Source organism: Gambusia affinis, linkage group LG12 (assembly GCF_019740435.1).
Source record: "Gambusia affinis linkage group LG12, SWU_Gaff_1.0, whole genome shotgun sequence".
In the NCBI taxonomy this organism is placed as follows: Eukaryota; Metazoa; Chordata; class Actinopteri; order Cyprinodontiformes; family Poeciliidae; genus Gambusia; species Gambusia affinis.
The window spans coordinates 23,361,769-23,385,436 of NC_057879.1; the positions used below are offsets into that span (position 1 = coordinate 23,361,769).

Genomic DNA, 23,668 nt, shown 5'->3' on the forward strand with positions numbered 1-23,668 from the left:
AACCCCACGGACGTTTAGATATGTAGACATTCACGTATGTCTAATAAAAGAAATAATTTTAGGTCAGCGATGCTCTGAAGTACAGCGAGGCATTCGAACATTTCGCTTATATTAGAGGCTTTACGGTTACTGATGTCTACCTCACTTCCGGCTTCGAATTTACCGGAAGTAAATCAAAATAAAACAGATGGGACGCTGATTCTCATCTTTACAGGAAGCCAAAACTTCACTTCTGTTGAGTTTTTTAAACTCTTCCAGCGGGATGTCTTTTCCTTCAGCTTTCAGTACGCAGGTGGCCGCCATCATGGATGTTCTGGCCAAAGCTGCGGTGGCAGAAATAACGATGCTGGTGGAGGAGGGGAGCGTGGCTCTGCGGCTGGAGGTGAGCAGGAGGGACAGTGAGATACGGGAGCTCCGGAGTAACCTGAAGAGGACGGAGGCTGAGCTCCGGAAAGCTCAGGAAGCGGCTGCAAGGCGAGCTACAGCCGAGAAACAAGTGCAGACCGCAGCGGCGGCGGATCAGGAACCGTGGAGAGGTGAGAGGAAGTGACACCAAACTACATTCAAAATGTCGTCAATTCAGACCGATAACTGCTAAAAAAAGGTCTTCTTAACTTCTACCTTAGAAGTACATTAGGTAAAGTAATTGTTTTAACTTCCGGTTAAATTCGTCTAAAGCTATATCGTGTTTAATTATTTTAATAATTACACATATTAGAAATTAAAGGCGAAGCTCTACTTGTAGTCGGTTTGAGTAGTTTGTCCTTCCCTCGTTTATAGCTGTGAGATGGTTGAGGAAGTTCTTGCATGATTGATGATAAAACGTGGTGGATTCAGTGTTGTTGAGCTGGGCAGGTACTGTTGCTGCAAAGTCACAATAACACATTTTGCAGTATGATATTTATATTCCCAGAAGTTATTGCAGTAAAAGATAATATAATTGTTTTCACACTATTGTCAAGTAATATAATGGGAATGGCATAATAATGCAATAACAAATTCTCAAAGATAAAATAATCTTGAAATTCTAATGATCATCTAATACTGGAACTGGAAGACATTTTGATTATTCAACATTAATAAACAACAAATACAATCAATTGTAAAGTCTCTGTAAGCAAAAAACTGCTGTTGAAAAGGACTAGTTAAGACCAAAACACCAGCCTGAGGAGTTTTATCATCCAGTTTTTGGTAGAAAGAGAGAAAAATTAGCTCAATAATCATTTTCATTTGTCATGCGATTAATTGTTTTATTGCTTATTACAACAGGCTTATGCAAAACATTCCCAAAACATGACACTTCAACCTCCGTACTTTACAGTTGGTATACGGATAAAATCAGACTTCAGCAAAAAATCTGATCTGAGCATGAAGACCTGCTGTGTGAACATAGGCGAAGGTTCTGCTGGATTTATTGTTTTGAACATTTTCAGAATGTAAGCACATTATGCGATTGTTTTCTTTTGGCTGCAGATAAGGAGAAGCATCCTAAAATTGTCGGGGATTATCCTGAACTAAAAACTGCTGATTCATTCTACGAGACGCACATCAGTCCCGATGTGAAGCAAGAGCCAGAAGGTGAACTTCGGTTCGATGAAACAACCGAGCATGCAGCAACGGACGTACCGGATCGAGGCGACCCCATCTGGCCGGCTTCTGGAGTGTTTGAGAAAAGCTCTGTTGCAGTTCAGGAGCAATCACAGATGTTTCCATCTAATGACATGCAAAGTACATATTTACCTTCGGGAAAGGAAGGAGAAGATGTTTGCTTTAATGTACCGGCGGTGAAAGAAGAGCTCTCTGTGCTTGTTGAGTCTGTTTATAAAGACGATTTGCTTCCTGGTGTCGTTCGGGATGATTGTATGGAGTCTGGAGGGCCGTCAGCAGCTTCACTTTATACACAGGCAGAATCCTCTGGATCAAATGAAGAGATTATCAACAGGAAAATTAACTTCAGAACAAAAAGGCTTATGACCATGTGGCGAGGGAATCAGAGTGTCTACATCTGCTCTGTGTGCAACAAGAGTTTCCTCCGCTTGTCTCAGCTGGAAGAGCACAAGAGCACCCACCAGGCCTCCAAACCTTTCAGGTGCCTCGAATGTGGGAAGTCGTTCACACAGAAGACCCGGCTGAAGACGCACCAGCGGGTCCACACGGGGGAGAGGCCGTTCAGCTGCAGCATCTGCGGGAAGAAGTTCTCCAGGCAGGATAACTGCCTGAGACACGAGCGCTTCCACAGTGGGCTGAAACCGTTCAGCTGCAGGCAGTGCGGGAAGAGCTTCACCGTGCTGGGAAACCTCAAAATCCACCAGGTGATCCACCTGCGTGGACGGTAGCACCAATATTGTTTGAACCGTTGCATCAAAGGGAAAACTTTCACAAATGTATTTATTAATCGTTATAATCCACAACAAGGCAAAAATGTGTTTCAGATTAAAGCATGGAAAATAAATCTCCAGCCGTTTAAGAAATTTGTTTGGATGTTGAGCAAAATGCTGATTTATTTTAGATAAAAGGGATTTTTTAAATGTTTGTCTTGTGTTTAAAGCAAATTTAATAAATGAAAATATTGTTTTGTCTGGATGTCACCCATTAATGGCTTTAAATTTACACGTATTTCAATAAAAATATTTTGTGCTTCATACAACATTTTCCTTATTGTTTTTTTTCTCAGTATAAACTTTTTTTTGTTGAGTTTTTCCTCTTTAATATTTATTATCAGTTACATGTTTGGGGGTTTCTGCTGAGTTGCATCAATCATGGCAGTGCATTTTATTTAAACGTATGTTAGAATAAAATGGGAAAGATGAGAGATCATCTTTTTTCTAAGTGGTTATATTAAACCTTTCTGCTAAACTGATTTTTTTAGTTTTATTCTTTGATATTTGTCAAAATCATAAAATACCTGAACTTTATTACTTCTTGTAGAATACATTTTTTTGAATTGAATTACAAAAATTACCTGGAAATTGAATAAATCTTTTATAGTTAATTTGTCCTACCTATAATTACAAATTAGTTATTTACAATTATTTGAAAGTATCTCAAAAATTACAAGATAATTGGTTCCTATGTACACTTTTAAATAATAGTTTGTAAATGAAACTGGAGAGAAAATAAGATTATGGATTAAGACAGAATATAAAAGCATAAAATTTGTCAAAATTCTAATGAAGCGCTTTATAACTTTTGTTATCTAGTTGACTGGATATCAACTTTAATCAGTGACATAATTACATATTTGATTTCTATTTTTGTGGAAATTTAAAACATGATTGTGAAAAAAAATTATTCAAAATCAAATAAATCTGGGATGCTCAGGGATTGGTTGCCAAGTGCGTTTTAACGATTCCTGACCTAAGGTAGTTTAGAAGAACCTGCGCCTTTCTTCCACTTATTACGGTATTTTTTATGTCATCACTTCCGTAAAACAAGGGCTTGCGTTGTTTATGTCTTCTTACGGCACCAATTAACTGTTGCTAGCTTAAAATCTGGCTTCATAAACACCACAAACAGAGCAAATGGAAAGAGATGGAGCGTGTGAGCGCTCAGCGGGCCTAACTAACTGTCTGTTACCGCCAGCCGGAAACCCGCTGAAGCCCAACGGTTCCTCCGCCCTCCTGGTTTTTTAAAGTTTAGACAAATTTTTCAGGGACTGGCTGGTTCATCATGTTGAACGGCGTGGCTCTGCGCTCCCAGATCGCCTCGGTGGTTGATGCCCTGGCCAAAGCAGCTGTGGCAGAGATCTTCAAAGTTGTGGAGGACGGCATGGTGGTGCTGCGGCTGGAGATGTGCCAGCGGGAGGATGAGATCGAGAGGCTGAAGAGCAGCATGGAGGTCCTGCATGGAGAGCTGCGGGCGGCGCGCCAGGCGGAGACCCACCGGCTGGAGCACCGCGGAGGAGACGGTGAGCTGCAGAAAAAAACCCCACACACGTAAAATAAAAAACACTAAGATGTCCGCTTGAGACAGAAACACAATCACAAACACATTACGGAGCTGCGAAATGATTTATAAATAAGCTAGATGAAACCAAGCATTCTCCGTTTTTATTTACATTTCTGGGTCAAGATGTTCTCGTTTCACCGAGTGTCCCATTAATTTTAAAAGCTTCCATGTATTTCATTTGGATTACTTAGATTTGAGGAATTGCGCATTCTTCTTTGCAAAAACAGCATCTGTGAACTGCAGTTTTCAAGTCTTGCCTCAGATTCTCATTTGGATTGTGGCCTGGACTTTGACTATGCCATTCTAGCACTCAAAGATGCTTTGATCCATAGTTTCTCTGACTGTATTGTTAGTGTAATTGTGCTTTATCAAATAAAGACGTGTGATTTTTATCATTTATCTGCACAACTGCATTTAATCATATCTTCTTATTTATTGATAATACTTTTATTGAGAAAACACTTAAGAAAAAATTTAAAAATAACAATTCCAACAATATGGACAGCTTTAATGGATTTAGACATCATTAATTGGATGGGAATCAAAATTTTATCATGTGAAATCTATCACAATAAATAAATGATATGATAAATGCCCAAATACCATGGCAGCGAAGAATCAGAAGAAAATCAAAATCCTAATAACCCTAAAACTCATCATATAATTGCAATAAACCAGGTTTTTCCAAAATGTAACTCAAATTCTGACAAATTCTGGTTTATTGCATCATAATGTTGCAATAGACCAGTAATGAGGATAATATTTGTTTTGTAGGGATGTAAAATTCCTAAAACTCACAAGACGAGACACAATACTGATTTTATTAGAGCAAGACTGGATGAGATTTTAATATTACTGTCAGGAAAACTTCAAAGATCAAATTTATGCTCCAAAAAGCCTTTATTTGGCATTTTCATAGGTTTTGCAACAAATTTAACATACTGATCCTTCATTTTCTGATTTATTTTCATCTTTTCAGACTATGGTCTACTGTCTGACATTTCACCAGTTGCAACTGATGGAGTGTTGTGATTTTTCTATAGCTTAATGTACCATTAAAATCCATCCAGCAGTTGCTATAGCAATGCTTTCTACCTCTTTTTGCATCTAAACATCTTGGAATACTTACACATTTATTATGTCTTGTCTGTCACTCTGTTGCATTTGGAAACCCAAAATGCTGACAAACTAATGATTTAAGTGTAGTTCTGTTCAAACGTCTTCTGGTAAAGTCATAGTGGCCGCAGGTGGCTAGTACTCATGAAATAGCATTTACCTCAAACGAGAAATATTTGGATGTTTTAATATCGCAAGATCTTGTTGCACCGTCATTGTTTTGCATCATCATCATCCAGCTAACTGTTTTTGGGTTTGTGAATTTTAATAAAGATTCCCGTCTTTTCCGCAGAAAGTCAGAGGGGTGTTGGAGATGAGAAGATGTTGGTTGAGAAGGTTCCCTCTGTTGAAAACCACAGCATGTCATCTGTACCTGAAGCACAAAATAAAGGTGAACTTGTGAAGGAGGGAAACGAGGACAGCAGAGGACAGCTGGACAGGCCAGTTGAAGGGTCTCTCTATGGAGGGGGGCAGTGGAGGCCAGGGGTGCCAAAGGAGGCTGGAGGCAGCAGCTCTGAATACTTAACTCTAGGTCAGAACTCCTTGTCGTGTCTCTCTGAGCCTTCGTTGGATGGCGGGCTTGTTCTGTCCTGCAGCAGCTCCGGCGGGTTTCCACAGAGCCCCTTCAGCCGCGGCCTGCTGGGTTACAACCAGTACAGGAACACCGTGCGCAGGCGGACTGTGAAGAGGCTGATGTTCAAGAAAGGTTTCATCTGTCCGTACTGCGGCAAGTGCTTCGAGCGAGCCGGACACCTGGAGAGGCACAAGAGGATTCACACGGGTGAGAAACCGTACCGCTGTGAGATCTGCGGACGGCGGTTCAACCAGAAGTGCAGCCTTAAGGAGCACATGAAGATTCACAGAAGAGGCAAGTATAACTGAGCTTTGAACTCAAGTAAATTTCCTCTGTTAGTTTCTCTTTACCCAGTAAGGGGTATAAAATGAAAAAAAAACAAACAAGGCAATCACAGCTGAGTTACACAAAGTGCTGTTTTACCACTACTTTGGTCATGTTACAGCTATTATTAAGAAAATTAAAAATAAGCCACAGGGTTAACAGAAAGCCATGTGATATTATTTTAAATCTCTCTGTGGTTGTGTTTACTTCTCAGTTCACTTTCTCCTCTTATCTTTAGCGTTAGCATCCCGACCACTGAAATCTGCATCAGGTGTTGGGATAAAAGGCAGTGAAAGTACATCCAGCTGGCTAAATACGTCATTTGCATACATAGTCTTAATGCACAGCACTTGAAATATATTTGCCTATGAAATATTGCATCATTTGCCTTTGAGAGATGGCCAAGATGACTGTGATTTGACACACTGTACAGCTCTCTCTTACAGTAAATGTTTAATATTTGCTCAGTTGCAAACTGAGTTTCAAAGGAGAATTGCAGTTTATTAGTGTACATGACAAGATTTGTCTGATTGTAAATGTTTTATAAGGCTGACAGCATTTCTAAAGGACACTGGAATTAGAAGCACCACTCTGGCCAACGTTTTGAAATCAGGGAACGTTTCTCCAAGTCCAGGAAAACCACGTTATTCTAATGTAAAAACTTTTTATCAAAGAATGTTTTTTCGAAATTGGCATTTCCATTAGGCTAATCTAATTTTGTAATTCTAGTTTGTGTAACTTCATGGTCAGTGGAAACACAGCTACTGTCTCTTATCATCTTTGTTTTAACAGCCCAGGTTGCAATAAATAATGTAAACACATTGGCCAGTTCCTGGTACTGTTTATCATTCTATCGGCACAGTTTCATATTTTATCAATATTTATAAATCCTGCTTAGTGCTGGACAATATGTCTGAGAAACGTATCATAATATAAACCTTTCTTGTTTTTGTTATAAAGATCTGAAATACTGCTGCGTTTGTGGCGTGACCCTGTTTTAGCCACAGTTTTTATTCCATCTAAATAAAGAGCCTGATTTGTCTTTACCTGCTGCTGCGCAAGTTACTCAACAGGTTGTTGCTAGGTAACCAAAGAATTTAAGTTGCTAGGTAGCCAAAAAGAGAGTGAGTTAGTTGATGCCAGCAATCTTGCTTAGGTTGAGCGGCTATAGACTTTCCTCTGGCTACATCTCCCAGAATGCTTTGCAGTTTTGGATGGGAGTTCAGTAGATATTCTAAATATTGAGCTGATTGTCTGCCATGATATATGATGTTTTTGATTTATTTCTCCAGTCCTAATCCTGCTACAGTTGGTAGCTCATTTTTCAGACATTATCCAGACGTTGAGCTCTTGTTTCTAAGCCCGCCTGCTTTACCATAATTTGTCTCCCTGCGCTGTGGCCCCTGCAGAAACTCAGTGTTCACCAGTGGGAGGATCAAACATGGAGAGGCCCTTCAATATGACGTAATGATGTGGCTTTGTGTTGGCTCTGTGGCCGCGGAAAAACCAACCGGTTCTTTGCTGGGTTGTTTGTGTATAACCAGTTATCACCAGCTCAGATAGCTCTGGAAACACTTTAGTAGAAAAAAACAGTCATATCTTCCCTCACTGGAAGACTGAAGGAGTTTGTGTAACAATTGGATGTTTTGGGTTTTTTTCAGTTTCCTTTTTCTCTGATTTTGATCTAAACTGTCACGTTGCAGTGAGAGCTCACTCAGGCAGTTTCCTCTTTGATACGAGGAATAAGATATTAAAAAATAAAGAGCCTGATTTACTGCATTAGGGAGGATTACATATTTCTGTATCACTGAGCCTCTGCCAGCATGCTGCATTTATATTTAACTGGAAAACTGAGACTTTCTTCTCTGTTTGAAGCAGATTTAAGATGTGGAGCAGTTCTAACTTGCCTCCTAATTTTAGACTCCCGATGAAAAACCTAGTGTGTCGCTTTTGTCTAGTCTGGACCGGTCTAAATATTTTAGTGTTTTGATGTGAAGTTTAGGTGAAGGTTTCTGACTTTGACTCATAATATGCAGCAAAAGTGCATCTGGTAGATTTTCCTAAGACAAAATTGCCAACCTTTCCAGTCACTTTAATGTCTTTATTTTAAGATAGTGCTTGTTGTGAAGATTAAAGCACCAATTATATATATATACATATATATATTTGTCTGTCTGTCTATAATATTTATGCGTGCACAAATCACAAAAAAGTTTTTATTCTTTCTCAGTTGTGTTATGAAGTTACGTCCTCCATTTCTAAGTTCAGTATAGGAGTCAGAAATTCTTTACAGTTCAGTAGTTTTTTTTTTAAAGGACGATTTTACAAGTTTTACATGTTAAAAACATTTAATTAAGATTTTCTGAACAATCAAATCTGTAAAAATTAATTTATATGCAGCACACATGGAGAAACATCTCCAGTTCTGCTAAGCCTGTATATTTTCAGACCAGACTCAAATTGCCTCTGCAGTGTTTCCCAGAGGGTTTGTCATTTTTCTAAGGCGCAGCCTTAAGCAAATATTGTTTTGTTTCTTATCAGGAGGAGGTGGGGGTCTCCTGTAGGACTCACCATGTCCTACATTTATCATGACCTGTTAGATCAATACTTATTTGTATTGGCTTACTTTAACTTTTAACCTGTTAAACGTGTTTAACATTTTCCATACGTTTTCCTTCTCCTGTAGTAGATGACTTTAGAATCGTAAGTCCTCTCAATTATTATATTGGCTTTAATCATTTGCTGCTGTCAGTTTCGTAGAGCTGCACCTGAATATTTTTGGAATTGGTGAAGATATCCAAAAAAATCATTAAATATTCTTAGTGCCCCAGAGGGGCACAACTATGTTCTTTCTGAGGTGTTTTATATTTTGAATCTTTCTGGAATAAATCAATAAACTCTAGTTTTAACTGTGATGAGTTGATATATAAATCAAAATAAGGCACACACAAAAGAAACAATCTGTTGATAGAAATTAATTGATCTAAACCAGATTAAGAAAAGTGCCTCATGAGGGTGAAACTCTGCAAAATTCAGTTAATTGACAAACAGCGTTAAAATTTTTGATGGCACTTTTTTTACATGCTCTTAATTTTTTTTTTTGATGTCGAAAGGATTCAGTTTTAGGTAGACATCTAAAAGGCACAGTCAGTCATTTTATTAACTTTGCAGGTATTGGTAAAAGTTTTGACTTTATTTTTTATTTTTTGTGCTTCAGGTCTTCAGACGAGACCAGGAGAGATCCAGATGAGCCAACAAATCCCAATCCCACAGGTGAATCCATGTATGGAACAGCATCGGCCTGAAGAGGTTAGCCAGGTGAAGACCAATGATAACCAAACAAAATCTGAAGAAGTTCTGCCATCATCCGTCCAGGTAAAATCTGAGCCGGTCGAGGAAAATATTACTCAACCGCAGCTTCATGTGGAAAACAATCAGGCAACAAACAGAGCTGACAACATGGGTGAAAACGTAACATCAGTGGATCAAGGCAGCCAACTGTGGGCATCCAGGTTACAGAACAATCCGACAGAGTTTCTAAACAGCTCGTCGCAGAACATGTCTTCCTTCCCTGCCATTACTCAGTTACTCCAGCCACCAGAGGAAACTTCTTATAGCAACTTTTCCGTCCGAGGAAAAATGTACGGGCAGCTGAAAACCTCCACCGTCCCTCAGACGCCTTATGGGTGTTCAGGGTCGGTCATCGTCCCCAGTAACCCCGACTTGCAAGACGCGACAGAGGCCTCCAACCACCTCAGCGAGAGGAAAAACCGGCCGTTTCGAGTTCTGAAACCAAAGAAATGCTTTGTCTGCACCTACTGCGGGAAGGTGTTTGAGCGAGCCGGACACCTGGAGAGACACCTGCGGATTCATACTGGGGAGAAACCGTACGGCTGCCATATCTGCGGGAGGTGCTTCAACCAGAAGAGCAGCCTCAAAGGTCACATGAAGACTCACAGAAACGGTAAGATTTCAACAGACTGGACGTAACTGAAGCTCTTCTTCTCTAAGAATAAACTTCTTTTTTTTATCGGGAATATATTGTTTTATTAGAAACTTTAATGTTTTCTAGAACTATTTCTAGGCCTTTCATGACAACAAATTTTACTGAACATTAAATTGTCCCAGAAGTTATTGCAAAAAACAATAACATTATTGTGTTGAGACCATTTTCAAGTAAAATAATGGAAAAGGCATAATGATGCATTCAAAGACATTACATTCAAAGTCTATGTGGAGCGTTGGACCCGTTTGATGCTCCAAACGGTTCAAAATGCGGCGCAGTGGGTCCTCGACACGCCTCCACATAGACTTTGAATGTAAAACAGACGAGCCTGACTCTCAAAACACGTCTGGTGTGAACGCACCGTTAGAATTAGGATTGGAAGGAGGGTTCGGCTTAGTGTAGGAATTTTTAATTTATATTTATTATTGAAACTATAAGTGGATGTGAAGGCTGATCAAAAGAGTTGATTTTCTCAAGAAAGCAAATAAAAATGGACACAACAGCAATAAGGACCAATCAGACTCTAATTGATGATGGATCTGGATTATTAAGAGTTTTATGTGCAAGAATAATCGTTTTAATTTTAGCCTGGATTAAAATGGGTCCCAACAAAGAGAAAAAAAAAGAAATATGGTTAAAGTTTTTAAAGTGCTTTCCTTTTAACCACAGCATTTTTGAAACATTCGAGGGATTTTTTTTTTACTGTTTCCTTTGGTGGTAAAGATACTCAGTAGTCCAGCCTAGAAGTAATAAATGCATGGACTAGTTTCCCTGCAGGACTCTTTGGGGAATCTAATTTTGGCAATAGTGTGCAGGTGCAAGAAAGATGTCCTAGAAACCTGTTTAATGTTGGATTTAAAGGACATGTCCTGGCCGAAGATGACACCAAGGCTCTTTACATGAAGAAAAACACTGGAAGGTTTACTTGCTGGCAACTAAAATTAGAAAATTAAAAAAGAAAGAAATAAATCCTATTATAGGAATTAAAAACTTGGTTATGGACACTTGTCCTTCTCTGGAGCGGCTAAGATAATGTGCTACAATGGGTTTGCAAGTCTACTTTTAAGGTTATTTTAGGCATGTTCTGTATTGGAATATTTTTGTGTTTTAAATAAAAATAAGCATTATTTTGACTTAAAAAATAATGCTTTAAAATACCAGTTTATGCCATACATAATTTATACATACATGATTTATAATTTTAGTTATACATTAGTTAAGAACAATCACTTTCATTTTGATTATTCCAACTGCGCATTTAAAAAAGTATTCACATAAGAAAATACTTCATTTAAAAAAAAAAAAATCTTAAAAGTGTGGCATGCATTTAAAACAGTTTGCACATGGAAAGTTTTCTCTACTCTTTATTGCTAAAAATAAATAATAAAAATTTTAAAATAAAAATTTTCTTAGTTTCAAAAGTGGAAAATATTCAAAAATTCAGAAATTTCTCAAATTTTTTCTAGAAAATTTGTGAGATTTCAAAAGTTGTCTTCCCCCCCCCCACAAATGTTCAACTTGTGGAGTTTTTGTTTCAGCAGAAATTCACTCCTGGCCATCATACCCCAAAATAAGCATAGACATATTTTTTCTCACCGTCTGGAATTAAATCAGACAAAACTTTTCTTGTTTTAGGTCAGTTGGAATCACCAAAATTATTTCTATTTACTAAACTTCAGAAAACCTAGAAAAACATTTTGTAAGAGATTTTTTGTAACTTTCTTTGAATATAGTGTTTAAGCATTTAAATTGAGCAGAAAATAATTTACTTTAACATGATTTGTTTGGATTTTTTCCAATGTAATGATGAATATTTATTATTTCTAATGTGTCAATGAGTTTTTGATCTGCATAATTGAAATAAAAGGTTGGCTTATATTTTATAGCATTAAACAACAGACTTTTGTTTATTTGATTAAAACAGTGCATGTTAATTAACATTACCACATTATTTTCACTTTTCTTTGGCAGAAATTTACTCTGCCAATAAACTGGAACTGAATATTTGCTATAAATATTCAGGAATTAGCACAATGGATTAATTTACTAGGTTTTCCCAGCTTTTGTGCTTGTCCAAAAACACAAAACACCATAATTCACAGGTCAGTACACATAGTTCTATTAAAAGAAGCAAAAACAACACAAACATCAACAAAAGAAAACATTTGCATAAGAAATAACCGACTAATAAACACAAACAGAATAAAATACCAGTTAGGTGTGTGAGACATTTTGAAATTTACTGTGAGAAAAGTCTACAAACCCAGATAAAGAACACTTTTCTCAGTTTTTTTTTTTTCCTTAAATCCAGAACATGATTTTATGCTAACTTTTAATTTAATTTAATTTTTTTTATTATAAAGGGACGACGACAGACATACTGGAGGCCCATCACCTGATGTTCTCGATGTCCGACAATCAGCTGATGGAGAGTTACATGGAAACCAGTAACGGGCCAACAGCTGCGGACGAGCCGTTTCCTGCCCCGGCGTACGTTCACTCCATTAAAGAGGAGCCGCTGGCGGTGAAGCTGGAGCCCAGCGACGAGAACTTCCTCTCCGTGTCTCAGGTGGGGACGGACAACAGAGCTGCAGCAGCAGACAAAAGTTTACTGTGGACGTCTGCAGTGGAGGAAAGCATCGACGGCCCAGATCAATCAGTCTGTGTACTTTTACAAGATGTGAAGTACCACCTCAGTTCTCCTGCAGGGGGAGCCAGTGAGCAGCAGGGCTTCACCTCAAAGGATTTGGTTTTTATAGACAACAAAGCAAAAGAGGATCAATTTTCAGCTGTGGGATTGCAGCAAAGGACTTCAAATCCAAGTCACAATCTGGCTGGGAGGGATTTCTGCTTGGAGGGCGGCGACGGCGTGAACCAAGATGGCGTCTACGAGTTTACCCTGAAAGCATCAGACAGCTTCGAGGAGAGCTGCAGCGCAGACCCCACCAGACAGAACTACATCTGCTCCAGCTGTGGGCAAAGCTTCGACAGTTTCCATATTTTCCAGGAGCATCAGTGTGAGAAACTCCCAGAGCAGCCGCTGAGCTGTGAGATGTGTGGGAAATCTTTCAACCAGCTGAGCATCCTGAAGCTGCACCTTAAGCTACATGCTAAATAAATATGGAAGTTTTATATTCGGTACATTTTCACTGTCTTTTACCGTTTTCAGCTGCAAGAAAAAAAGATAAAACATTAATTTTACTTGTATTAGCCACATTTTTGTCACTTTAATCGTATATTTTTTATAAAGAAAAATCAAAGAAAACATAAAGAATTATTAATACCTCCTGTTTACCAACATAATTTCTGCTTTTTGTCTGTTTTTGTTTGTTGGTAAAATTAAGAAAAAAATCAGTTTATTTCCAAGAAACCTTTTGGAAATGTAGAGCTTTGGTGAAACAAAGTCACTTTTGAATCATCTGCTTATTACTTGAGACCATATTCCTAAAATAATTAAGAAAAAATACATATTCCCTGAAATACGAGTCCATTGCGCAGCTGTGACAAAAAGAGAGTACACTTTCTCTCAACTATGGAACTTTATAAGGGCATAATAAAAAATGTAATTTTCTCCTCTCCCCCTCCCATTTATGTACCCTTAAGTTTACAAAAACATTTTTAGTATTTTTTAAAAACAAAGATGAAACCAAAAAAAAAAAAAAAAAAGCTTCATTTAGAAACTAAACAAAGTTAAAGCCAAGTCATGCAAACCAACTATACTTGATTGCTGGGTTTTCAGCAAGTGTCTGGCAGTTTGCTGCTCTGTAATTGTGTGTGTGTGTGTGTGTGTGTGTGTGTGTGTGTGTGTGTGCGTGTGTGTGTGTGTGTGTTTTAATACAGTGTGAGGCAGGAAATACATCAGTAATGATCTTTGAGATAAAATTTTTGCTTGGCTATTGGTAGTTGATCAATCCAGAGAGAACACAATTATTTACATCTGCAAGTTTTCCCAGAATCACCCACAAGTCCAAATGTTCAATGATCTAAAAAGACAAATAGTCCAACTCCTGATCAGTTTCATTGTTCAATATTAAAGTTTATTACAGTTCAGTTAGAAACAGACTAAATTAAGTTTTCTTCTTTGAGAGAAAGCAACTTTCTGTGTATTCCAGCTTCCTCCCACTGTCCAAAAACACAACTGTTAGTGTAACTGGTGTCTTTAAGGGTGCGTTCACACGAGTCCTGTTTAGTCCTCTTTAAACAAATTCTAGTTTGTTTGCTTAGAAAGTCTAGTTTGTTTGCAAAGGTGTTGATTCTTATCTGCCTAAAAATCTAGGTTTTGGTTCGGTTGAAGTGAACTCTGGTGCAGTTCAAATGAATATGTGAACGCCAAGCAGACCGGAGTCAAAAGAAGGAAGCGCAGAGCATTCTGGGTAAATGCAGTGAAAAAAACGTGAGAGTCTAGCAATAAAGGAAGTTGCATTCATTGTCTTCTTCAGAGGTTTTTGCATTGTTTCCTTCAGTTGTTCTAGCTGTAGCACCCCTACAGGTGAAGAGAAGAATAGGTTCTCTTAGGGTTTGGTTTGTTTGACAGAGCAGTGTGAAAGCAAACCTCATCAGCTGAAAATGTAACAAATGGTGCAAACCTCTACTGGACTATCAGGTTTAAAAACGCCCTAAATTACCGTTATGAGAGTGTGTGCATTTTTCTATACTTTTTTATTTTGGCTTCATCTTTGTTTGTTAAATATTATCAATACAGAATATGTGTTATTGTTGGTTTAGGTTATATTTAAACTATTTTAATACGAGAAACTAACCGGATATTTAAAACCTTGGGAGTGTGTAATTTAATTTACAATGAATTAAATTGTAATTCACTTGGCATCCTTACTAAAATCAAATCAGTGTTTGTGTTGTTAAAAAACACAGTAAAGCCCATTTCTGGTGAATCAGATTTCAGGTTTTTCCATATTTTAACTGTTGTTGAAAGAAGTGTTTATATTATAACATTTTAAGGTAAAACATTTTTTATTCAAGTTACCTTCTGGTGAAAGTCTGTCCAACTGAGAAAAGCAGATAATCCTGTTTGTCTTACTTTATTCAGTGTACCAAGGTTGCTAAATTCGTTTCCATGGAAACATCATGTAGTAAACCTGTAATAATAGAAAAGTGAGATTATGTTTTAAGGGTTCAATCAATGTGAAAATGAAGACTAAATGCTGTTTTTGAACTGTGGAGATATTTTGTATGCATATGGCATGAATACAGCATCATATTTACACTTTGCACATTTAAATGGACGATTAATGTTTTCTCACCAGAATTCTGACTTTAATTTCAGAATTATAAAATGAATTCTCAGAATTCTGTCAAAAAAGTCCAAATTTTGACATTAGTGTCAAACTTTGATCAAACAATTAAAATTTTGCCTGATTGATATGAAAGATTTTCTTCTATTTTTGTTATGGTTGGTACCAGGTGACAGTTAAAGTTGCTATTTTCTGTTAAAATAAAGGTAAAAAAAAATTACTTAAATAGCAACAGATTCCATAGTCTGCCTCTTTAGTGTTATTGTTTCTTATAACTGTAATGCTTCCTCATTTCTTATTTTATATTTTGTAAACATCTGATCAGATCAGTTACTGTCTTTACATGACAGTGACAATGATAATCATTTGTGTTAGTTGAATATGTTGAGTAAGTATGATTATGGTACATTTTATGTCTTTTTGTATTTTGTAAATAAACATCAGATGATTTCTGAAGTTTGTGTGGTTCTATACATTTGGACAAATTGTTGTTCCTTATTTTGTGCAACACCATCCCATTTTTTCTAAACTGAATTCATATTATAGAATTTATTTTACTTTTTTGTATGCATTTTTTTTTTGTAAATATAGGGAAACTTTTAAAAGTTACATCAAAACATCTCACACTCTTTCCAAAATTGAGTAGTAAAACGTAAAAGAGCATTTGCATGTTTTTTCCAAATTTTTAGCAGGAAATCAATGCAAATTTTTAACATGTCTAGTTTCACAATATATCAAAAAAGCTCTAAAACACTCCAGGGACTCATCAAATATTTTCCAAAAACTCTGCAAATCTGTTTTATTCACATTCCCTATCATTTATCATTTTAAAACTACATTTTGTATTTATTCAGTTTATCTTTCTTTGATATTAAAATGTGATTAAAGTGAGACAAAAATATAGCAAAACCAGAATAATTGTACTTATTCACATTACTGTATCTCAACTGGTTAATGGCACACACACTTCTATACGGTAAATGGAGGGAACATGTTCCTGTAGCATTTGAATGCATGGGAAAAATAACGAGGGAAATATATTTATATAAAAAATATATAATATAATATCTTTTAACATATGCTGAAAACCATGAACTCCTTTTAAGCCGATTCAAATACAGGTAAATATGGTAGAGAATAGAAAACAGAATTGTGTCAGGACCCATACCTTGGTGTTTACTGTCCCACAAAGAGTTCCCAGGCCCTACATTTTGGAACCGCTTATCAATAAACAAACAAACAAAAAAAGAACTCAGATATTGCCCTTTTTCTAGACTGCTGTATCAAGAGTAAACTACAGCGTCGTTAAGTCACGTAAACTGACTTGACATTAAAAGTGGTGGAAACTTCCTTTTTCTCTAGCGATAAGTTCGAGTGCGCTCTTACTCGTGTATTTACGGCAGAGCTCTCCACCACACGGAAGAAAGCTCTAAGCTAGCTGCCACAAACACGCAGGGATGTAAAGCTTGTCTATCACGTCGTCTTATGTTTTGTTTTCAGTAATTTATCGATACATTGTGGAAAAACGGAGGAACTTACACCTTTTTTACCTGCTTCCAACATTAAATCCGTGAACATGGCTTCGTGCGCTCCCTTCCAGACACAGTTATCCTCAATAATGGAGGTCCTGGTGAAGGCAGCAGTGGCACAAATCTCCAAGCTGGTGGATGACAAATGTGCCTTCTTGCATCTGGAAATATCCCGCAAACAAAGCGAGAATGAGATGCTGAAGAGGAAGCTGCTGCTGATGGAGAGCAAGAATGCGCAGCTGCAGCGGGGATTCGGTAAGATGCTCAGCTGTATTGTTTCCTTCAATGCACGAGTTCATCAGTAGCATCACTTCATTAGCCTGTTAAGATATTTTTCTTTTGTAAAATCTTTATGCTCAGTTGAATTTTCTTGAAATATATATGTTTTTGTTCTAGCTGTGACCTAATTTTTATAATAAAATCACTTATTTTCATTTAGAAAACTACATGGATCGAGGAACTGATTTAGGAAGAAACGTTTCACATCCCGCTAGAGACTTAAAGGTAAGTGTCTCTTTTTCTGTTTTTTGAAACTTTGATGTTGTTCTTTAGCAAAATACACATGTATAAAAGCTGAAATTAATTTAAAAAGCATAAACTAAAAAAATCCCCAATGTGAACAACCTGGATTGTTGTAAAGTATTTTACATTCATCTTAGTTTATTTAAAATCATGTTAAGTTAGAGTTCCAATTGAAACATATCTCGATATAATAATTCAGTGCACCTATCTAGTGAATATAAACCATCTGATTCAGGCCCAGATGATTAAACAAATAAGCATAGTCTCAAGCTTAAAAAAGTCTTTGTTTTTTAAAAATCTTCTTAACACTAGTAATTCACAACAACAACATATTAAATATGTTAACAGGTTGTTTTGTTGTTGTAGTTTCCTGAGATTGAAGGGTCCAGTGTTTCCTTCACAATTAAGGAAGAAAGTCCAGATGAGGCGTTGTGGATCAGTGATTCTGCTGCAGCCATTGGTGAGTACACCTGGTTTTACACAACCACGACAAAAAATAAAGATAAAAATAATGCTTCAGACACTCTCACAAAAGGGTTTTTCACCTAATTTGTTTTGTAAGGAGCTGGCATGTTTAAAATGGCCGTTATTTCTCTTTTTGATGGATGTTCAAACTGCCTCAGAGTGTCCAAAAAGTTACACAATCTGTTTTAAACATTTGTAAATCTGAAAATATATTTGATATATGTAGCATTATTTAACAACTGAAGTTAGCATAGTTACTTGATTGTGCTATAAAATGGCACAAAACATAATTTTGGCCCTTTAGCTTTCTCTTTATTTTCTCTGCAGGCAGAAAGTGCTGACTCATGTCTTGTTTTCCAGGCAATGCTGTCCCGTATCCTGCTCAGGAGAGCCAGCAGGTCATCCATCCAGATGTTACCAGACTCAAGCCTGCAGAGTTCAGCGGCCCGTTCAGCTCCGGCCAGCCGCCAGTCCACATCGGCAGCCTCCAGTTCACAGTGAAGACAGAGAAGAAGGAGGACCAGATGTCCTTCAGACAGGACGGATGCCAGCACCGTGTGGGGAAGCAGACTCCCACCGCTGTCGACTATCCCATGGACGAGCGGGAAAGTCAGCTTTGGTCATCGATCATCGAAGGGAATGAAATCGACGCCGAGTTTCCTGATTTCTCCAGCGTGGTGGAGGAATATTCCAGCTCTTTCTCTGAGCATTCGGATGCCACGAACATGGCGTCCAACACCAGTAAGTCGCCCGGCGTCCAGGAGCAGTGCAACGGGGTGTACGGCGGCGAGTATCAGAAAGACGCGCAGCTGTCGCATTTCCAGCCCGGAGTGCAGGACAAGCAGAAGGAGCAGGTGTTCCTGCAGAGGAGCAGCTCCCACGCCGCCCAGCTGGGCCCGCCACAAGAGGAACAGCAGAGGGAGGCGGGTGCCGAGGACGGAGTGAACGCCACCCAGCCGGCTAACGCCTTCACCACCAGCTGCTTCTACACTCACACCTCCCAGAAACCCGCCGCCCCTGTTTCCCGCGGCTACGCCTGCTCCCAGTGCGGTAAGTCCTTCAGCCGCCTGCACCAGTTCAAGCTGCACCTTCAGAGCCACAGGAGGAAGCGCACGTTCTGGTGCAGCGTGTGCGGAAAGAGCTTCCAGTGCTCGTCCCACCTCAGCATCCACCACCGGACGCACACGGGGGAGAAGCCGTACGGCTGCGGACAGTGCGGGAAGCGGTTCACGCAGCAGAGCAGCCTGCGGGTGCACCAGCGCACACACAGCGGCGAGCGACCCTACAGCTGCTCGCAGTGCGGGAAGTCTTTCATTATGATGCACCACCTGAAGCGACACAGGATCATCCACACCTACAGCTGAGGCGCCGGCGGCTGCCAGAACCAAATGAAAGAAGCCAATGAACCACAGCTTGTTTGTTTTTGTTTTACTGAGCAGAATCCATCTGGGCTTACGACACAGTACTAGGAGTATTAGGGCCATACTAAAAAATTATTCAAAAATACATTTATGGGAATAAATTTCTAATATTATGAAAATAAATTCATACAAGGATAAAGTCAAAATAATACGAGAATAATGTCATAGTATTACAAGACTAAAGGCATAATGTTATATCTTTATTATATTATTTTGACTTAATTTTTGTACAACTTTATTCTATAATATGGCTTGAAATCCTGTCTTTATTCTCATATTTATTTTATTCTTCCACATTTTTACTCTCATAACATGAGTTTGTCATAATGGTGACACCAATATCATGAAGTCATTATGAGACTTTAGACAGAATAAAGTTGTATTTTTATTCTCATGCAACTTTAGTAATATGACTTTTCTCGTATTATTTTAATTCTCAAAATACTTTGACTTTATTCTCAGATTATTATGCCTTCATTCTTTTATTTTTTTCATTTCTTCTTAATATGGCCCTAATACTCCGTCGTAGGAATGGTTCTGCTTTTTGTTTTATGATGATAAAAATGTGAGTGAGTTGTGTGAGAAATGTCTGAAGCTAGAAATCCAAAAAAAAAAAAAAAAAAAAAAGTGGGACCCTCAAACAAAAACCTTCCACCTTGGACTGTTACAGAGAATCTAGATCAGGGCTGTCCAAACCTTTTGTCATCGAAAAAAATATAATAAAGCTAAAATGTCCTTTTCATTTATTTATTTTTTTTGTAGGAAAGGAATGTTATTTATTGTAGATTTAAAACTTAAAATAAATCCTGTTTGCTCTATTAAAATGCAGGCATTTAGTTTTCAAATTTCTTTTGGGCTCAATTGAATAAATTTATTCTCAATTCTAGGAACAGAATTTGTTTCAACACGTTTGCTCCATTTAGTCAAGTTTATAAGTAAACTAAAAGCTGAACTTTTTGGTGAACTCTTAATTCTGCTTGTTGTCAAAGCTTTGATATAAACACAGTGATGATTTGTGCTCCACTTAACATTTTTCATTGCAAGGAAATTATGTCTGTAATAATTTTACTCTGATTACAGATAAAAACTTTTAGTTTCTGTTATTTATTTGTGCTGAACCGGCTAAATTTGTATCATTCCTCAACTGCAGTTGAGGGCCGAATAAAATCGATGGAAGGCCCTCAACTGGCCCCAAGGCCACACTTTGGACACCCTGATCTAGAATGTGTTACACACTCCTGCCTGAGAAGCCAGATTGCTGTAAAAATGAGATTGTATAAAATATTTAGAAGGTTTTTTTTCATGTTTCAGGTCAAATTTACACAATTAGACTTTCAATAAACCTGATTGGGGTAAGGAAGTTACAACCAAGCATTGATAATGTTCTGAATCTTTTTATTTAGTTCCAACATTCAGTCTTCTTTGGTTGCAGTTTGTCAACCTGCACAGTTTTACTTGCAGAAGTTCTCCTATTTTTTCAGGTTGTGAGAACAAATTTCATCTGCATTCCTTCTTTTTAAAATTCTTCTCCAATTTGACAAAAAATCTGTTTCAATCTGAAGTTAAGTAAACCCTCACCATGATGCTGCCTCCACCGTGTTTTACTGTTTGATGGTATTCTTTTGGTGATATGTCTGTGCCAAACCTCTGCTCCACTGGACAAAACTCACTCCTCTGAAAAGCATAAATACAGTCGTACAATAAATTGGAATGTTATTGAGAAGCTCCTTTATTTCCGTAACTCAACTCAAACCCTTTACATAAATAGACAGATTTTTGTTTTTAAAGCTTCAGCTTTAAAATCATTGCACTTTTGGTGCAATGATAACTTTAAAGCACTTAAAGTTAATGAAAACAAAACATTTAACATTAAAATTTGACTTGAGACCAATAAAAAACACATTATTAATACATAATTGAGGGCTAAATGAAAACCATTAAGTTTAAAAAGTTACTTTTAAACTGATAAACAAGCCTCGTCCTAACAGGTGAGTCGTTTTTGAAAGGCTTTATCTGACTTTTCAGCAGAGGTGTACCTGTACCTGCACAGAGACGGTTTTACTCTGTCGTGTAAACGAGCGCCACTTCCTGTTAGGATTTAGACTGACGCCTTGTTCTGTGTTTTATCCCTGTAACACCTGAGCTTTCTGTTCAGACCTCCTGAAGCATTTCTCAGGTTTTAATGCCAGCATACCGACGTCCACGAAATCCCTTTGTGTTTTACATTAAACAGACCTGAAGAACAGATTGTGTTGACTCTGATTTAAACTGATATTGCCAGGGGTTAAACTGTGACAATACACCTCACAGTTACAATCTTATTTTATTGAGAAACACTGAACAATACCTGTGAAACAATACAAACTTGTTTTAACTGCTCATGAGGGAGAACTCTCAAATGTAAATAAAAACTTAGAGTATTAGCTTTGAAATTCCAAACTCAGAAATTTTCCAGTCTAAACATTTTTTTTAGATTAATCTCAAAATGTCTGAATTTTTATTTTATTTTATTTTTTTGCAGAAATGTTTTCCTTTTTAAATCTCTGTGTGCAATAGCTCTTATATGTTGTTGTAGACATAAAAACATTGGGGAAGCTGAACGTTTTTAATTTACATCTTCATTGAAGGTTGTAATAAAAGAACAGCAGAGGGCGCTGTGACCCGTCATTTGAATGTTAGAAATGTTTTAGTTGTCCTTCGCCTATTTCTCATCTGACCAAATCTATAAGTCATGTGGATCCACATAACTGGATATTTTCTCTTATTTTATAAACCCAAACTAAAAAGGTGTGTGTGTAGATAATTTTTTTTCCTGAAATACTCAGAGCAGCTTGTCTGGCTTCAGTCACTTTACTCCCTTTCCTTCACATTTTGAACAGGTGTGCATAATACAAATTTTCTTATTGATCAGGATTTCAAGCTTTCAATCAGCTTCAGACATATTTTGCTTTTTATTTTCTTCATTTTAAATTAAACTCTGCTTGTTCGACCCTAGAGATGTTTCTCAGTTTTGCCGGGAACAATCTGTCCTGGTCAGCACTTCTTCTTTAGCAGACATTATCTAAACAAGTTGTAAAATAAATGAAGCAGCTGCCATTGTGATGTGAATGCTAAGGATTCACAGGAACGAAGAAACACTCTTGGAAAAACTGCTGTAGATTTACAGCGCAGTGTAAAAATTATTAGGTATATTTTAAAAGCTGTGTAAAAAACCAACAACTTTGGAAATTACTGCATATTCCACCGGTAGATTATTTCACTTATACTTAATACTTTTTCATAAATATAAAAAAATACTGACTTAAAACAAGGCAAAAAGTTACTTTAAGTTAGTTTTATTTTATTTAAAGTGTTTATAATTTCACAATATTAACACTAGAAACTGGACCAAAAATACTTTTTGTGTTTTTTCAGTGTTTTCAAAGCTCATCTTAAACTTAAATCTGGCCTAGAAGAGATATTTTATGTTTGGAAACTCTCCAGAACTAAAACCGTTCTGTTTTAGAGTGAGTCAAACGTTCTCCATAGTGACACGAAGAACTGATTGTTAGTCATTGCAACAGCTGTCAAGTACAGTAATGTTCTGTAATTTCAAAACATTCTCCACCAACAACCGTCTGACTTCGTCCTACATGCTGATACTTGTGACGTCCTGATCTGAATCACACCATCCCTGTTTGTTTTTCTTCAAAACAGTTCGTCATATCCAGCAGCAGATTCATTTTAAATCAGCTCAGTATCTGAAGATATACTTTTGTTCAAAGAATTCAATATCTGCTGCACCTGCAGAGAAATGCTGAAGTGAAAAATGTTTTGCAGTGCTGTGTTGTTATCATCAGAGCTCTGAACTGTTACAAAGATGCATAAGGGTTTTCTGTGATGCAGGCATTGGAAAACTGATATTTTCTGTAAGACTTGAAACTATCAGAGCTAAACCACAAGGAGGTTACAAGCCTCCCGTCACAGTGAGCACAGCTGCAGCCTTGAAGTTCACTAAATTAGTACATTTTGGTCGGACACCTGGAGCTCCTCCTTTCAGCTCGTGAAATTCCCAGGACCTTGTATGGCCAGAATGGAAAACAGAGCGTCATGGAAACTTTCCCCCCCCATTTTGTATAAGAAGCAGCAGGGTATAAACTAAGGAAGATAATCGAAACAGACAGAATTAGACTGGCTGTTAGCGGTGTGTAAACTCCAACTTACGGTGTGTAAGCTGGAGTTTACACACCGCAAATAGTTTTGGTTTAGTTTCTAGTAAAAATATCTTAGTACACTTGAAAAAGACAAAACTAACTTCCATGTAAGTTTTCAACAAGATATACAGAAACTTGTTTTAAGTCAATAATTCCTTGATATTGTTCTAAAAGGTACTAGTTCTAGTACTAGTACTAGTACATTGGTACATTATGTCACCAATAATAAGACGTCTTTCCCAGTTATGGATGAAATAATCTGCCAGTGAAACTAGTATGTTTTATAATATATTAAGGAATTATTTACTTAAAATAAGC

At 37.5% G+C, this 23,668-nt stretch overlaps 3 protein-coding genes across 4 annotated transcripts; all 3 read left to right on the plus strand.

Annotated features, from left to right (window-relative positions):
* The first annotated feature begins 137 nt into the window (after window positions 1-137).
* On the plus strand, window positions 138-2,920 carry LOC122840933 (zinc finger protein 484-like). Its single transcript, XM_044133733.1, has 2 exons — window positions 138-536; window positions 1,474-2,920. The coding sequence occupies exons 1-2, from the start codon at window positions 263-265 to the stop codon at window positions 2,334-2,336; spliced, it is 1,137 nt and encodes a 378-aa protein (XP_043989668.1). The 5' UTR covers window positions 138-262; the 3' UTR covers window positions 2,337-2,920.
* Window positions 2,921-3,405: 485 nt separating this feature from the next.
* Window positions 3,406-13,375, plus strand: LOC122840931 (oocyte zinc finger protein XlCOF8.4-like). 2 transcript variants are annotated; one of them, XM_044133731.1, is made up of 5 exons: window positions 3,406-3,907; window positions 5,357-5,932; window positions 9,180-9,235; window positions 9,338-9,926; window positions 12,332-13,375. In XM_044133731.1, the coding sequence occupies exons 1-5, from the start codon at window positions 3,670-3,672 to the stop codon at window positions 13,084-13,086; spliced, it is 2,214 nt and encodes a 737-aa protein (XP_043989666.1). In that variant the 5' UTR covers window positions 3,406-3,669; the 3' UTR covers window positions 13,087-13,375. The 2 variants fall into 2 exon arrangements, with proteins under 2 accessions (XP_043989666.1, XP_043989664.1); XM_044133729.1 differs by having other exon boundaries at window positions 3,407-3,907; window positions 9,180-9,926.
* Window positions 13,376-16,593: 3,218 nt separating this feature from the next.
* LOC122840932 (zinc finger protein 544-like) lies at window positions 16,594-19,899 on the plus strand. Its single transcript, XM_044133732.1, has 4 exons — window positions 16,594-17,004; window positions 17,189-17,253; window positions 17,638-17,731; window positions 18,097-19,899. Exons 1-4 carry the CDS (start codon window positions 16,797-16,799, stop codon window positions 19,098-19,100), a joined length of 1,371 nt encoding a protein of 456 aa, XP_043989667.1. The 5' UTR covers window positions 16,594-16,796; the 3' UTR covers window positions 19,101-19,899.
* The last annotated feature ends 3,769 nt before the right edge of the window (window positions 19,900-23,668 follow it).